Source organism: Protopterus annectens, chromosome 12.part0, assembly GCF_019279795.1.
Source record: "Protopterus annectens isolate FY-2018-M chromosome 12.part0, PAN1.0, whole genome shotgun sequence".
NCBI classification, from domain to species: Eukaryota; Metazoa; Chordata; order Ceratodontiformes; family Protopteridae; genus Protopterus; species Protopterus annectens.
The window spans coordinates 454865181-454882648 of NC_056746.1; the positions used below are offsets into that span (position 1 = coordinate 454865181).

The window sequence follows — 17468 nt, forward strand, 5'->3', positions numbered from 1 at the left end:
AATACTAAATTAAAAACGCATATATATATATATATATATATATATATATAGATACATATATATACATATATATATATATATATATATATATATATATATATATATATATATATATATACACACTGAAAAAACTCTTTAAAATTCAACGAAGAACTAAAACTATATCCAAAAAACTTCGTAAAAATCAGAATTATCCAATAGCAATGTCGAAAAAACACACTGAGAGCCAGTAATTAGCGCTTTCATCCAATTTAATATGTTGGACTTCTTCAGAATAACATACAATTACAAATACAATTACATATATATATATATGAAAATTAGGTCAGACACGTCAAGTTACCAAACTACTAAATAGATGGGGATACTATCTGTCCAATTGGTGAACAGTTTCCACTTTCCTGCACTGATAAATTTAATCAATGGTTTCTCAATGGGCTTCAGTTCCTTTCACATATTACCTGGAAAACCCAGTGGGATTACAGAATCGTTCATGGCAAGGGGATTACCATACTGCCATTTGGAACAGAAACAGCTCTGCTGAGGCGGCAGAATGAACTGCATAAAATCAAGCCTTCCCAGTCCAGCATGGTGCAATCAAGGTAAGTTTTGGTCTTTCTGTTCAGAAGTTTGTGAACATAAGCAAGTAGGGGATCAATTGGAAACAGCACATTTATACCAATAAGGTTTACCTGTGCCTCAGAAATGTGGCACGCATCAGTTCTTAACACTTTTTTCAAAGTCTGGCTATAAAATCACATCTGAGATGTACCTGTACAACTTCTTCCCTTCTTGGCAGTAGTAAATAAACGTTGCTGAAAATTGGAGAAAAAGTGCTAGATTTCTGTGAAAACAGGATGCTGTCATTCAGATAATTTAACATCCAGAATGTGTATGAGTAACACAGCAATGAAAATGAAAAAAAAGCACCTCACTGCTCATGGCCTTGGCAAATAAAAACTTACTGTGCCTGTCCTTAGCAAGCAAACAACAATATGTACAACATCAGTGCAAACCATAAATATTTAACAGTAATGAAAATGTCTTAAGTGTTTGTGTTATTTTATGAGTCCCCATTCAAGTGAAACCATGTAAGTTTCAGTTTATGTGTAAATCTGCATCTGCAGTACATGATGACTGTAGTAACACCAACTATTTTAATCTTGTACTTTCTATGTATTTCATGTATTTCACCTCAACTAAACTTTCCTTGTTTTAAGATACATGTAGATGTAAGCCAGTGCTTTACATACCAGGATACTCACCAGTAAAGGTATAAAACAAATGTTTCAGGAAGACTAAACAAGGGGAAACAAAGAGAATGTCTGGAAAGGGAATATTATTACTAATGTCCCCCATTAGACTGTTTAAATTCTAGGCTTTTCTTTTTGGTTACCAGCCAAAAACCTGGTATGTTGTACCATTCCGAGTTCATTACAACCATTTTATTCAAGTTAGCTACAATAAGAAATCCTGAACCTAACTAATGAGCTTATGTTTCTCATGTCAAAACTGAGCTCTTAATTAGCAAACATATGAAGGCAAGTTCAGATCAAAACAGCATGTCAGCAATTTTTCTCTGAACTCATCAGTTTCTCTGTGTTGTTAAAAAAGGAAGCACAACTGTTTTACATGTTTAAAAACGCTGTTTTCACATATAGTAAACATTTTACAGTCTTAGAATTGAGTACTGGTTGTTAAATGCAGGGAATACATCTTCAACAAAAACATTCTGAAACAAACAAGGCAAAGTGTTATCATAAGTCTACAGCTGATTAGGAGTATATCATGTGACACCTATTGATACCAGCAGACCAAATATAATTCCTTTGCATTACTAAATTCCATTACTGTTTTGATGCAGAAAGCTTGTTACTGAAGCTATTCTACTGCTTCTGTGAAGAAGAAAAAAAATCATTACCTGAGCTGCCTACAATCCAACTTCAAATTTTGGCCCATTATCCATGCACATATCTTCTGAAAGATATCAACCCCCATGGACCCCACTGATGTCAATGAGGTATGCAGATTTAAATAGCATAGCTTTGCACTGCTATCACAATACTAGGTTCCCTGATTTGGTTTCTGACTGAGGTCTACTGTGCAAACTCTGCATGTTCACATGGGTTTTCATTGGGTGCTCCAGTTTCTCCCCACAACCCAAGCACATCATACATGTCACAGATAAACCGGGGATCCACCAAAATATCTGTAGGTGTGCATTCCAGTTATGACTGAATGTGTGCATTTCTTGCAGAAGACACTAACTCACAACAAATGAGTGCTGGGATAGGCTCTGGCTCCTCTCTAACCCCAAATTGATAAAGTAATATCAGAGAACGAATGATTGTAAATGTTATCATGTTCTTCCTTCTTTTTTAAAGGTCAGTAGATGATGACCTTATAACTGGCTTCTGATGTAAATCCCGTACCATCTTATTGCTTTCCTATATTACTTCTTCAAATTTTCTCATTTAGAAAATATCTCAAAGGTAACATACAGCTCTCCAGATGGTCTTTTGTCATGGTCCAGACGGATAACACTGTTCCTCTTCCTCTGATTATGCTGTTCCTTATACTTCTTACTATTCATGCCTCACCCCATTCCCTCAACAACCCAAATCTACACATTCTTCACATTGCTGATTACTTGAACATATTTAATGCAAGCACTTAAAGTCCCCTTCCAATTTTGCTGCTATTTTCCTTACTGAAAATAAATCTTTTCTTTCAGTTTTTGTTTTTCCAAGAGCCTTATTTCTCACTTAGTTGTACTGAATCTAAGGGGTTGCACAAGTGACCTTTCATATTCATTTATTTTTACTGATTTATTTATTCCTTCATTCTCTCCCTCAGCCCACCCAAACCCTGATGTCCTCACAATGACCAAATACCTGTGACATCCATCTCATCACCAGCTGCAAGGGGCCACATGCCTCATACAGTGAAAGTACCATAGCAAGTAAAACAGAAGCCTGACTAAGGCTGAAAGGGAGGCAGACCTGCATTTCTAGGCAGGTCCCCATGTGCAAAACGCCAAGGCAGCCTTAACTATATGCAGACAAACACAAATAGTTAATGACCTACCAGAATGCAACTTCAACTACCTTATCCATGATTAGGGAACAGTAGTGTCACAGGCAATTCCCATACCATTCCTTTGGAATGAGAGAGACAGGTCAGTGATTGCTTCATCACATTACGTTAGCAATTTATTCTGGCATTCTGTTTGTTGCTTGTAAACTGACTGCCAACCTTTACTTTAGTCCAGTTTACCGCTAATATCAGTTCTCCCTCCTCCCTACATAGCTTCTTTGCAAAGTACTAAACCTTGGAGTCATCCCAGTGTATCCTTTCACCAGGCAGGTCCCATTCTTCCTGATAAAAGGGCCTTTCAGGCCATCACAACTCTTAGATCCCTCTTGTGCCCAGGGGAGGAGTGAGGAAGTCAGGATCATCATACTGTGACCAAGATTGGGTTTTCAACTAAGTTTCACCTCCATGTACGAGCAGCAATGTCAGCCTGGGTGGGCAATGGGGAGTAGCTTGAGCGCATGCACTGCCCTGGTCCCTTTGGGGACTGCCATGAATTCTCTGTCCTCCCAGCCGCCCCCCCCCAAGTCTGATATCATCCCTCTGAGCTCCAGCCCCTGTCAGAGCTCCACTACAGAGAAGCCAGGAATAGTTTTCCTCACAAAGATAGATATGCCCATCTTCCTTGCCATCACTGTAAAATTTCCAAGCTGCTAATCAAACTGGGATCACCTGGCTCATAGTCAGTGCATTATATCTCTACACCATTTGGATGGCTCACACTACCAATATTATTGTCAGAGCATATTGCTCTGCAACAAGGGCTACTGCTAATTATTTCTGTAATTCATTCTACTTTATACCTTTCTGTCACTACAAAACAAACAAAAACTCCTTCCCTATCTTCTATAACATCACTTATGAATACATTAAAATGGAAACTCATTTTATTTAAACAAGGCTGCCAAACACAGACAAGTAATGGAACACTGAAAATGCCAATGCGGTTTTGAAAAATGCATTATGTAAATTAAAACGGTTTATGAAGGGATGCCAAAGCATCCTTTTAGAATTTTAGCCAACAAGAAATGTTGAGAAACAAACAATCAGAGAATGCTTGATAAAGGACTGAGAAACTCTGCTAGGATATGTCAATACTGTAACACAGAAGCAAATTCAATTAACAAAACAACACAAAATGTAAAAATGAGCTGAATACCTGCAATAAATGAAATTCAAATAAAATTCATATTTACAACAAAAGAGATAGATGCAGTTAATATAGCAGATGCTAAACAAATGCACTAGGGTACCATCATCTACTCTAAAAGGAAAGAGTCTCAATTTACCATCACAGCAGCAGTTCAGAGTCCTGATAACCTTGGTCAACTCCTAAAGTACAGTTGTGTACACTTACCATAAATGTAGATGTTCGGGTGTATTCACTGTTGCAGTCATTACATTTGGGTAATCTGCTGGCAGGTTGCCCTCAGTCGGCCTGAATATCAAAGTCTTGGGTCCTGCGTCGGTTGCTGTCTCTTCTTCCATGACGTCAGGTCATCAGGGGTATAAAACATGCAGCCGATGCTATTTTATTCAGTTTTTCTTGCCCCAGATGTCAGGTGCCCCCCAAATGGGGGAGCAAATATATATATATATATATATATATATATATATATATATATATATATATACATGGGAACACTTCACATAATCGAATTATTAAAATCTCGATTTGCATATGGTCGAGACCACATGATCGAGATTTTAATAAATCGAATGTGTGTAGTGTTCCGAAATAACACTTTACTTACCTGAATACATTACGTGCACACAGAGGCAAGTATTGTTGCATGCCTTGTGTGCGTAATGTATTTTTGTTCGTGGTGTTGGCAGGAAGTAAAGAAATCTCCGTTTTGCGCTTCGCATACAGCAAGACGGAGATTTCCCATCTCCCCACTGTAGCGCGATCTTGGAGTTGGTATATTTAAGTAGGGGGTGTGTGGGGGGCACAGCCCCCCACATGGGGGGGTGCAGTGGGGCGAAGCCCCCCTGCAAAAGCGAAGCTTGTGGTTTTTTTTTGCTTTAATGGTTTCCCTTCAGAAGTTCGAGTTTCCGAAACTCGAGCTTTCGGTTTCGGTTATTTGTAGTTCGAGATTTCGGAAATTCGATCTTCTGAAGTGAATCCATATACATATATATATATATATATAAACAGCAATATATATGTAAATGCACTTTTAGCAATATAAACTTTACCTTCATCTAAAAGCAAATACACCACAAAAGCTTTAGAATATAGTGAAGGAAAGAGAAGTTCTAGAAGAAAAAGGGGATGGCGGGAGGGTAACCTGGACTTCAACAGTAAATACACTCAAACATCTACATTTATGGTAAGTGTACACAACTGTACTATGTTCTTCATGTTTCACTGTTGCAGTCATTACATTTGGGTAGAATCCCAAAGCTATGGATGGGAGGATGGAACTAAATAGCATTAGGAGCGGCTATAAGGCCCTGCAGGACTGCAGTGGCACAGCCTGCCCTGGACTTAGAAAAGAGGGGCAAATGATAATGCTTTGTAAAAGTATGAACAGAGCTCCAAGTAGCAGCTTCTAGAATGTCTTTGGTTGGAACTCCTCTGAGAAAAGCTGCTGAGGTAGAGGCAGCCCTGGTGGAATGTGACCTGATTCCCTTGGGCACCGGTTTACCATGATGCAAGTAGCAGAAATTAATGCAATGGCTTATCCACTTAGAAATAGTCTGCTTTGATATAGCCTTCCCCTCTGATCCTGCAGCAAATGCCACCAGTAGTTGCTCAGACTTTCTTAGAGATTTGGTCCTGTTTAAGTAGAATCTTAGTTGTCTGTGTACATCCAATGAATGCAGAATCCGCTCCCCCTTATTCTGCGGATTTACGTAAAAAGTTGGCAGGTGAATAGTTTGGTTAAGAGCCACACTGGATACCACCTTAGGCATAAAGGAAGGATTGGTCCTGAGGGACACCCTGCCCGGGTAAAATGTAATAAAAGGCTCCACGGCCATGAGGGCCTGTAGTTCTGAAACCCTTCTTGCTGGAGTGATTGCCAAAAGGAAAGCTGTTTTCCAAGATAAAAACTTTATATCCACAGTAGCTGCTGGTTCAAAAGGAGGCAGGGTGAGTTTTTCCAGCACAAAATTGAGGTCCCATGTAGGAGTTGGTGATCTTCTGAGAGGTCTTAAATGTTTGGCCCCTCTAAGATACTGTTTTAGCCAAGGATGAGAAAAGATGGGAGGCTCCGTGTTGTAATGGGCCGAGATGGCAGAGGCATGGATTTTTATTGAAGAAAAAGATAGGCCCTTGTCAAGCATCTCAGTCAAGTATTGTAAAATATGAGGAATATTTGGTTTTGCTGTGTCCGTTTCTTGTGCTTGGTTCCAAGCACAGAATCTCTTCCATTTATCAGCATAAGATTTTCTAGTACTAGGCCTTCTGGTTTCCAAAATGACATCCATCATAGATTTACTGAGAGGTTTTGTTTGAATACTTACATGATCACTCATGCTGCCAGGTTCAGAGTTTGGAGCTGATTGTGCAGAATTTGATTGCTCTGCTGAGACAGTAGATGAGGTATTTGAGGCAAGTACCAAGGAGGGAGTTGAGACATATTCCTTAGAATTGGGTACCAGTGCTGGTGAGGCCAGTCCAGGGCAATTAGGATCATTTTTGTTTTTTAAGAGGCAGTGGAGGAAAGGTGTAGACTGATAGATTTTTCCAACTGAAGGATAGGCCATCCACTTTCCAAGCTTGTCTGTGATAAGTCCTTGTGCAGAATTTGTCCAGTTGATAATTTTGGGGAGAGTCAAATAGATCTATGTCTGGGCTCCCCCATTTCTGTGTTACCATGCTGAAAACTTGTGGATCCAATTTCCACTTGTGAGGGTCCATAAGATTTCTGCTTAGGTTGTCTGCCAGAGTATTTTGTTTTCCTAGCAGGAATTGTGCTTGAAGATGTACTTGGTAAGTCAAGGCTGTGTCCCACAATGCCATGGCTAGTCTGCAAAGGGGGTAGGAATGTGTACCCCCCTGCTTGTTTATGTACCACATAACCGTGTTGTTGTCCGTCTTTATCAGTAGTTGTCCTGGATGAAGTAAGTCCTTGAAGGCTGTCAGGGCATTCTGAACAGCTAGCATCTCTTTCTGGTTGATATGCAGATGCATTTGTTTTGGGTTCCATATGCCCTGAATGCATCTCCCTGCCAGGTGGGCCCCCCAAGCATAGTCTGATGCATCTGTAGTTAGGGTTTGGGTGGCAGGGGGTAGAGTGAAAGACCCTCCCTTGTTTTGGTGACATGTCTCTGCCCACCAAAGAAACTCTTGTTGTAGGCAGGGAATGAGCGGAATCATTGTTTCCAGACTGTGACAATGTTGACTCCATAAACTTTTTAGATACCATTGAAGTTTCCTCATATGCAGTCTTGCAAATGGAATTAGTAGAATGCAGGATACCATGAACCCCAAAGCCTGCAAAATTTGTCTTGCAGATAACTGGGTTTTTGTTGCCATCTGTTTGAAGTATATAGTCAGTTGCCTTTGTTTGTCTGGCATAAGGTAAGCCATCTGGGCAGTTGTTTTCAAGCTTGCACCCAGGAATGTAATTTTTTGCGAGGGTACCAGTTGTGATTTCTTTTCATTTATTGTGTACCCTGGGCATGTTAGAAGCCTTTTTCTAAATGCCAGATGTTGAAGAAAAATTTCCTTGTTTTCTGCTTGAATGAGACAGTCGTCCAAGTAAGGATAGATTTGTATATTTCTTTGTCTGAAAAATGCAATTACTGGTGCCAGGCACTTTGTAAAGACCCTGGGCGCAGTAGATAAGCCAAAGGGCAGTGCAGAGAATTGGTAATGCATAAAACCTGCCTTGAAGGGAGGTATCTTCTGCACAATTCCCTTATTGGGATATGCAGGTATGCCTCTTTTAAGTCTAGAGTCACTAACCAAGTGTTCTTGCCCAGCATGGGCAGTAGCTGTTGTAAAGTCAGCATTTTGAATTATGGAATGTCCAAGAACGTGTGCAAGGTCAATAAGTCCAGTATTGGATGCCAGGCATTGTCCTTTCTGGGTACCAGGAACAGTCTTGAATAAAAACCTTGTCCTTTTTCCTGTTCTGGTACTGGTTGAATAGCCCCTATATCCATGTGGGACGTAACTTGTTTCTGAGCCTCTGCCCACTGATTTTGAAGAAGATCTGGCCAACCGTTTGGAATTGGCAAAGTATGGAAATTAAATCTGTACCCCTGGGATACTATGTTTAATACCCACTTGTCCTGGGTAATTAACTGCCAATTTTGAGCATGAAGTGCTAATTTTCCCCCCAAAGGGGCTGCCAAAAGATAAGTGCTTGGTGATGGTAAAGGGAAGTAATTGAGACTGCTTACTGTAGGGTTGTGCTTTGTTTCCTCCAGATTTGGAGGTAGAGGCACCCCATTGCTTTGACCTGTAAGAACCCTGTGATTGATATCTAGAGCCTTTTGAGCATCTGGATTTGCCTTGTGAGGCTCTGTTGGACACAGGAAAGGACCAATTTTTTAGTAGGCCAGTGCCTACTGAATCTAGGTGGCTGCACTTGTAAGAAATATTTTACAGTCTGCATAAATTTTGCTTTGTCTTCCATTTTCTTTAAAATCTCTTCTGCCTTATTACCAAACAATGTATCATGCTGTAAAGGTGCATCCAACAATTTAGCTTTAACATGATCAGGCAGATTATGCTCTTTCAGCCAGGCATGCCTTCTAATCACAGATCCAGTAACTGTGGCCCTGCAAGAGGTCTCCAAGGAATCAAAACCACATTGCAAAGTATGCTTTCCAACCTGTTCTGCTGCATGCAATAATTCCTGTAATTCTTTATTTTCCACACAATCAGAAATCAACATCATTTTCTGTTTCAATAAGCCCATACCATTCTGTTGATATTTAAGCATATGAAACTGGCAGTGTAAGGCCCTAATTGCCAAGGTTGCAGACGTATAAACCTTCTTTCCCCATCTATCCAGCACCCTGGAGTCTCTATCAGAGGGGGTAGGATTTTTGGCTGTAGAGGCCTTTACACCTTTGGGACCCTGTGAGATAGTTTCAGGATCAGCAGCAGGATTTTTGAATAAAAATTTGTGGGAGTCAGGAACCCTGTAATATCTGTCTGGCTTACTAGGAGCCGGAGGTAGGGAATCAGGAGCCATGCTTGATTCCAAAAACACATCATCAACAATGCCTAATACAGGAGGTATAGCCAAAGGCCTATGCTGAGGAAGAAGAAAGAAATCCCTAAGCCTCTTTTTTGATTCAGAGAAATCCTGACTCTTCCAATGAAAATGTTCATTTAAAGTATGCAAGGTTTTTCCAAAAGAATAATCCTCAGGAGGAGATGCAGATGGGATGGATTCTTCTGCATCTGAATCCTCATAGGGTGGTATAGAAAATTCCTGATCAGAGGAGGAATCAGAAGAAATGGAAACCTGATCTGAAGATTCATAATCAGTGCCTTGCCTAGGCATCTTAGCGGGGGGGGGGGGGGTTGGGTACCCTTGATCAAGGTAATTAAGTCCTCAGCCATTTTGATCATCTGTTATTTAGGCACAGGGGCCTGAGCATGTGGCTCATGTGTTCTTTTTTTGGACTTAGAAGTTGTTTTTGTTTTTGAAGCTGGCGTCGGTTTTATATAGAAATGGTGAGGCCTGAAAACACCCTCAGAAACCGGTGCCTGCTCAGCGGCTCTGGACCCATCTGAGGGAGAGACATCCATGGGTACAATACTCTGAGAATCTCGCGGCATACTGGACTCTGCATGGGTCTCAGAAGAGGCCTGCGATTCAAAAGTAGTGGGTTTCAGGGGCTGCGAAAGCACCTCACTGAGTACCAGAGAACCGGCGACTGGCTTAGGAGAAGCTTCGTCGTCGGTTGGACCTCGACAGTCTGTCTCTGTCTTTTTCATTGCGTTTTTTGTTAAGTCCAGTAGTCAGATTGCTATCCGACGACATTTCAGGGTAATTAAATCTGGATCCAAAATATTTTGAAGCAAAAATATACTGACGCTTAATAGTGCGTTGGTTAAATCTAGCACAAAACCGACAGCAAGGCACATTATGATCTGGGCCTAGGCAAGGAATACAGTACAAATGAAAATTCTAATGAGGTATTTGCTTCCCACAAGTAATGCAATTATTAACTTTTACTGACATTGGTAAGGAGCAAGAAAATGTTTCCCCAACGGGGTACATAGCTTTAATTGAAGACTTTGGTTCTGAAACTGGAATGCGAAAATTTCAGGAGTCGGCCGACCGGCACTTGCGAACTGCTTCGGCTTCGGGCACCGCACGGCAAGAAAGACTGAATAAAATGGCATTGGCTGCATGTTTTATACCCCTGATGACCTGACATCATGGAAGAAGAGACAGCAGGACCCAAGACTTTGATATTCAGGCCGACTGAGGGCAACCTGCCAGCAGATTACCCAAATGTAATGACTGCAACAGTGAAACACGAAGAACATCTATTGTACTTGTTTTTTTTTTTTTTATTAAAACACGCAACAAAAATATTGTAAAATGCTGCAGCAATACCCTTCAGTACATACAAAATAAACAAACTGTACAATCATGCGGGTTATCATACCTACCCAACCTGATGCCTCAGCAGCAGCAGCTCCTACTCTGCGATGACAATCTTCCAACTCTGCTTCTAGTTTTTTAATCTTAACATTAAGTCGTCTGATTTCCTCTCTGTAAAATGTTAAATATTATTAAATTTAATACCTCAAAATGCAAATGGGATATCAGTTTGTTGAACAACTTGCAAAATAAGTGAAATAAAATGCTGTCAATGCACAAATTTAAAGCAAAATCAAGAGAAATATCATTAGGCTTTACACTCTTAATTAGCAAACTTGATTCCATAGTCTATTCAAGAAAAAAAAGTTAAACAGAACATTGCCTGTTTTTATAGGCTGTCGACCTAGAGTAGAGTGTGGCATAAGAAATATTTGGGTCTATATCAGAAGCTTGAATGGTCAAAAGTGCGAAAACTCTTTGATCAAGCTTTAAAGATTGAACTTCTAAACAGTGAAAACTTGGAACAGCGATTTTTTTTCCTAGGGAAAAAAATTGCTGCTCCGCCAAAAAAAAAAAAAAAAAAAATGTAAACACAACAGAAAGTGGGGAGCTGTGACCCTCCACACCCTCCCCTTCTTAAATATAGCAACTCTGAGATCGCACCACAGTGGAGGAAATGGCAAACCTCCGAAGATGGCCCAGCAAACTTTTTCCCTTGGAAAAAAAATCGCAGTTCCATGTCTTCGCTGTTTAGTGCCTTCGATCTTCAAAGCTCGATTAAAGAGCATTTACTCTTTTGACCATTCGAGCTTCTGATATAGACCCGAAATATTTCACTTTTTAACCAAGAAAGCTAACTGGATCTATGTGTCCCTTTCAGGGGTAACTAGAAAGTACTGGTTAACTGACTTACTCAGTGTCAAACAGGTTGCAAGTGGAAGATGAGGGAATCAAGCTTAGGACTATAGTATGAAGCACATTAGGAGCTCATAGCATTAACCCCCTGAACTAAACTACAAGACTATATCTGATAGAAGAATGGGGGACAGTACTGTGGTTAGCAATCCATAGGAACTTACCACCCAATTCCCAGGCAGATGTCGTAGTACAAGACAAGATATACTCTGCTTAATAAAAAGAAGACTGGAACTAAGAAAGGAAATCTAACATAATGCTTCTGACATTTAATTTTCATCCTAAATGATGTATTAACACAAGTAAACAAAATATAGTAATCATATGGGAACACTAAGTTCTGTTTTATCTACCAGTGCTGGCATGTAGATGATTAAAGCCCTTACTATGGGATAGGTTACCCAAATTCAATTAGTAGCTTGGATTTGTGAGGAAGTGGCAAAAGGGGGACTAGCACGCCTATCCTTGGTAGTGAAGGTATACCTCTCAGTCAATTGTCAGCAGAGTGGCGTGCAGGAAGACACTACCTTCAGGTGTAGAGTTGCTAAGGATGTGATAATATGCAGGACAGCGCATCACACATAGATTCTACAGAGTATGTGGATGTACAAGGGAAGAGTATTTAGGGCAAAGTAAAAAAAAAAAAAAAACCTCCTCATCAGCAATATGATGGTGCCCTGGGGTGCCTTGATCTCCTCAATGGCTCTGAACATGAGTCAGAGAAGCCCACAGGAGGCTTCCTGGGTTCAGTAGACTCAGTAGACCCAACACACAGGGAAAAACTTCCGGAAACAGCTAATGTTCACAGGTTGGGGGGGCAAAAAAAGTTATATCATGTCTCACTTAGTTGACACCCGAAACTTGAAATGCACTTTATTGTGCCTTTGGGATTGTCAGCAGCTAGTCTGGTTGGAATTTATTTTATTGCAGTCCCTGCTCCCCCCTCAAGTTGGGGATGTCCCCTTATCCATCCTGAATATAAATACACCATCTCTGAGGGTCTACATCAAAACATCAAAGTATTAAAACTTCGAATGTTCTGATATTGAACACTATTCAGCGAACACTAAGAATAGCGAAGCTGCAGAACAGCGTATTCTTTCCTTGGGAAAGAATTCTGTTGGCCGTTTCTGTGGCTTTGCTGTTCTTAGCGCTGTGGTGGAAAGTTACGGGTTGGGTTCAGGAAAGTATGCGATTGTTTGTACATTAGGGTTGGGGCGGGTTAAGTGAATTAGGGTTAGGGCGTGGGTTAGGCGTGTATGCGATAGTGACAGACTTTAGGGTTAGGGGCGGTTTAAGTGAGTTAGGGTTAGGGCACGGGTTAGGTGAGTGTGCGATAGTGACGGACCTTAGGCTTAGGGTTTGGGTTAACGTAAGTGGGTAGATAGTAGTGTATGTTTAGTTTAGTGTAGCGTTAGATGTAGGAATTTAAGTGTATGTGTGTGGTTGCTGTTTGTTCGATGTGCTTGTGTTGTGTGTATGTGTTTCGGAGCAGCAAATTTTTTCCATGGGAAAAAATTTGCTGTTCTGAATGTTCGATATTTTCATGTTTAGATGTTTTGGGGCCGATGAAATAGCGTTCGCTATTTTCATCTTTCGAAAATGTGATATAAACGCAACTCTGAGGCTGCATAACAGTGGAGAAGATGAAAACTCTACTGCAAGCAAAAGATTTTATCCAAATTTCTTTGACTGATAGTATTAAAAAGAGCTGCTGATTAAATGACATGTTCCCATTATTTTTGCTTATGTGATCTCAGAGTTAATAAATATTTAGAGGTCAGGGAAGCTGGGGCACATTCCCTGTGCTTGGGAGTGCACAGCTTTCCAAGATAAATATCACTGAGTTTGATATAATATTGTGTAGACAGATATTATATTTGGTTTATGCAATGATCATTGAATCAGACATTTTAGCTTTGATGTTTTGAATCTTAATAGTACATGTTCATTATATTATTAAAATTCCAATCATTTTCTCACTTTGGGACCATTATGAATTCACAAACCTTAAAAGAGAAGCAAAAAAGGCTATTATGTTCTCATGTACTGAAAACTACAAAAGTCCAGAACCTTTTTAAATAGTTGACACCCCCCCAAAAAAAAACCATTGATGCTTGACTGACATGTTTCTGTGATGCTAACTTTAGAAAAAAGCATATTAAGCAGCTCATTATTTGTAAACAGTTGTCTCCCTACAGAGAAACATACCATTAATTTATCATGCTGTGACAAATGTTACTTGTTTATTTGGACATTTGTTGTGCTTGCACATTAATGTGACATATAACCATAGTGCATGTTTAATAACACGACTCTCTGGACTAGGCATCATATCAAAGTTGACTAAATCTAGGAAAAAGTGCGTGTGCATTCATAGGTTCATAGGTTCATACTAGGCTATCTGCCCGAGGGCATTTACAAGCCTAGCCCATAGTTTTGTGGCTTACGCCACCCCTTTAGTATGGGGAACTATACCCATTATTTTGCTGTGCCTCTGTTGAGCAGTGACACTGAGGTAATCCCTGGGGTATATCTGCGATCTCCCATCCATTGGTCAAGATTTCTCTTGAACAAGGCCAGCGAGGTGCTCTGCCTCACATATACCGGGATTTTATTCCACAGCATAGGGAGTCTTTGGGTGATGAATCTATCCCTCCAGCACGTCCTATTAATAGCCGTGTCGAGGTTTAAGTCTCCGCCCTTGTGGCTCTGACGGATCTAGATTTTTGAGGTGAAGCATATTCATCAAATCTGGGTTTGACATGGCCTTATATGTTAGGCAAAGGTCGCCTCTGAGCAAGGTGGCGACTGAATAGAGCTGGAGTTCTTTCAGTCGGGCAGCATAGGACAGATGTTTGAGACCCTTTATCCTTTTGGTGAGGAACTTTTGTGGCCTCTCCAGCTGCTGCAAGTGTCGGGTCAGATACATTCCGAATGGGGCATTGTACTCAATCATTGGTCTGATGAGTGATGAGTATAGGGAGACTATGACCTCCCTTGATCTAGATGAGAATCCCTTCATGATAAGGTGGGCAATGTAGAAGGTCTTCCTAACTACTTTAGCTACATGGGTGTCGAATGACAGACTACTATCAACCTGGGTCCCCAGGTCCCTGATCACTGAGTACAGAAGAAGTTGATTGCCACCTATTTGGTAGCTAGGGGTAACCTTGTTTTTCCCGAAGGGTATGACTATGCATTTTTTGGCATTTAACTTTAGGCCATGGCTCTGGCACCAGTTATCCGTTTCTGTGAGACCCTTCTGAAGGATATCTGTGTCAGATGTGTTTTCTACTATGGCGCCCAGTTTGCAGTCATCTGCAAACTTTGTCAGCCATAACCCTCCTGTGTTTGCTTGTACTTCGGAAAAGTAGATGCCAAACAAGAGTGGGCCCAGGACTGAGCCCTGTGGTACACCACTTGTGACAGGCTTTGAGTCTGACATGGCGCCAGCAACTCTGACCCTGTGGGTTCTGTCACTCAGCCAGTTTGCAACCCATCTTGTGATGTATGGGTTAACATTTAAGCTGATGAGATTTCAATGATACCCGAGTGGGGTATTGTATCAAAGGCCTTCGCCAGATCGAGGTAGGCTGTATGGACTGCCTTTCCCTCATCAATGGCTTTGGTGACTGTTTCGAAAAAGTCAACCAAGTTTAGAAGGCATGATCTGCCTTTGACAAAGCCAAACTGGGATGGATCCAAAGTCTGCAAATTCCCTATGTCTTTATTTATGAGGTCCATTATGATCCTCTCCATGGCTTTGCAGATAAGGCTTGTCAAGCTAATGGGCCGGTAATTTCCAGGGTCGGTGGAGGCACCGCCTTTGTGAAGTGGGACCACAGTTGCAGTGCGCCACTCCCTGGGTACATATCCAGAAGTAAGACTATGATTAAACAGCTGTCCTAGCTGTGGGTTTAATTCCTCGTTGAGTTCGTGGAGCACACAGCCGGGGACACCATCAGGTCCCATGGATGCTGTGTTTTTTGCTTTGGAGAGAGCAGTTCTCACTTGGGCGTTGGAGATGTTTGGGGGCTGCAATCGCTTGGTATAGATATCTCTCCTTTTGGGGAGGGGAGAAGTTTGCACTGAACCTGTCAGCCAGTATGTTGGCAATGTCTGTAGGATCAGTAATCTTCACATCATTTTGAACTAGTTCTGAGCATATCTGGGAGTTTCCTCCCAGGTTTCTAACATAGCTAAAGAAGGCCTTATGATTGTCTTTTGAGTCTTTAGCTATTTTTCTCTCGAAATTTGCTTTGGATGATTTTATGAGAGCTCTTAGTTTTTACTTATAGTGATCAAGGGTGTCTTACCTTTTAAGGATTTTGCTCTATCTTGTAGTAGCTTCCTCCTTTTGTTGTAGAGTTTGTTTATGGCTGGGGTCCACCAGAGTGGACGCTTGCCTTTGGTACAAAGAGTCTTTGTTTTGCTTGGGATTGCCTTATCCATGCAGTCCTGCAGGTGCTGGTAGAAGGCATTTGTAAGTGATTCAGCGGCTTGAGTACTGTTTTCCGTCGGCTCGGGGCCTTAAAGGAGACCACACTAGTCTTTAGAAGTGTGAAGTCGGCTTCGAGAAGTTCTTTACTGTGGTCTTTTTATTTCAGGTGGGGGGTGGGATGAGGACCTCCAGCGAGATTAGTTTGTGATCTGATCTCACCAGTGAGGGGTATACTTCCGGTGTTGAACATTGTGCTCCCATGTTCGTGATGATGAGATCAAGTATGTTTTCTCCTCTTGTGGGGATGGTGACTAGTTGTTCCATGGCATTTGAGTTTATGAATTCCAGGAACTTTTGGGCTAGGGTGTTTGGGCTTGAGTAGTGTTCCCAGTCTATATTAGGGTAATTGAAGTCACCTAGTATGATGGTGTTTGGTGATACATTTATCCCTCTAGTGTTTTCAGGAAGGCCATGTGAGGTTCCTGAGTTTGTGAGGGTGGCCTGTAACATGCTACAATTTGCAGAGCAGTCTTGCCTATGGTTAATTGCACCTGGATGGTCTCCGATGCATCGTGCGTTGCCACCAGTCTTGAGGTGTGGGTGTCTTTGATGAATATGGATACCCCCTCCTTTCTTGGTATTGTCCGGATTTTGGGGCGGAACGCATGATAAGAGGTAAAACCTGATAGTGCTGGGGTGCTCTCAGGAGCCTTGAACCAGGTTTCTGTCACTGCACAGACATCGATGTTCTCCATACTGAGAAGGGCCTCGAGTGCGTGCATTTTGAGATTTAGACTTCTGGCATTGAGCAGCATTACCCTTAGTTTTTTTCCTTTTTTGTGTTCTAGGGTGGTAGGTTTAGAATTTGAGCCTTGCCTAAAAAAGGCACTATGGGGGTGGCAAGAGCCTTTGCCAATATCCGAATCCCAGGGTGACAGGTGCAAGCCGTCCCTTGCGAAGCAGCGTGGCTTGTCCAGCATGTCATCCCAGGCAGACAGACATTGGATCCCCTTTGAATGACACCAGAGTTTAAGCCAATTGTTAAAGCTGATCATCTTATCTCTGTATTGTGGCATCATTCTTGGTGAAGGTAGGATACTGCTCAAGGTCAGGGTCATACCTGCCTGGGCTACATAATCAGAGAGCTCCTCAATGTCTCTTTTCATGTAGTCCAAGGAGGTACGTCTCAGGTCGTTTACACCAGCGTGAACAATGACTGAGTCATATTTGTACCTGCTGTTGAGAGACCTGAGTGCTTGCGTTATGTGGCGGATTCTAGCGCCCGACAGGCAGCTTACTGTGACCTTCTCCTTACTCAGTCTGGTGAGCGGGACGTCAGTGTGTCTGACTATGGAGTCACCAATGACTAGTGTGTCTGGCATTGTGTTTGGCCTTAAGGGCTGTGACTCTTTGACACTCTGACTGTGAGGTCTATGTGTTGCAGGTGTTGTGTTCTGAGGTGGTGGTTGTTTGGGTGTCTGCTTTGGTGG

The 17468-nt window shown here is 41.6% G+C and overlaps 1 protein-coding gene across 1 annotated transcript in view; it reads right to left on the reverse strand.

Moving 5' to 3' along the window:
* IQCE (IQ motif containing E) overlaps positions 1–17468 on the reverse strand; it is a 2620731-nt gene that overhangs the window by 1059323 nt on the left and 1543940 nt on the right. The window contains exon 16 of the mRNA XM_044089561.1: positions 10688–10790. Coding sequence (XP_043945496.1) covers positions 10688–10790 — 103 coding nt within the window. The remainder of the gene's footprint in view (positions 1–10687; positions 10791–17468) is intronic.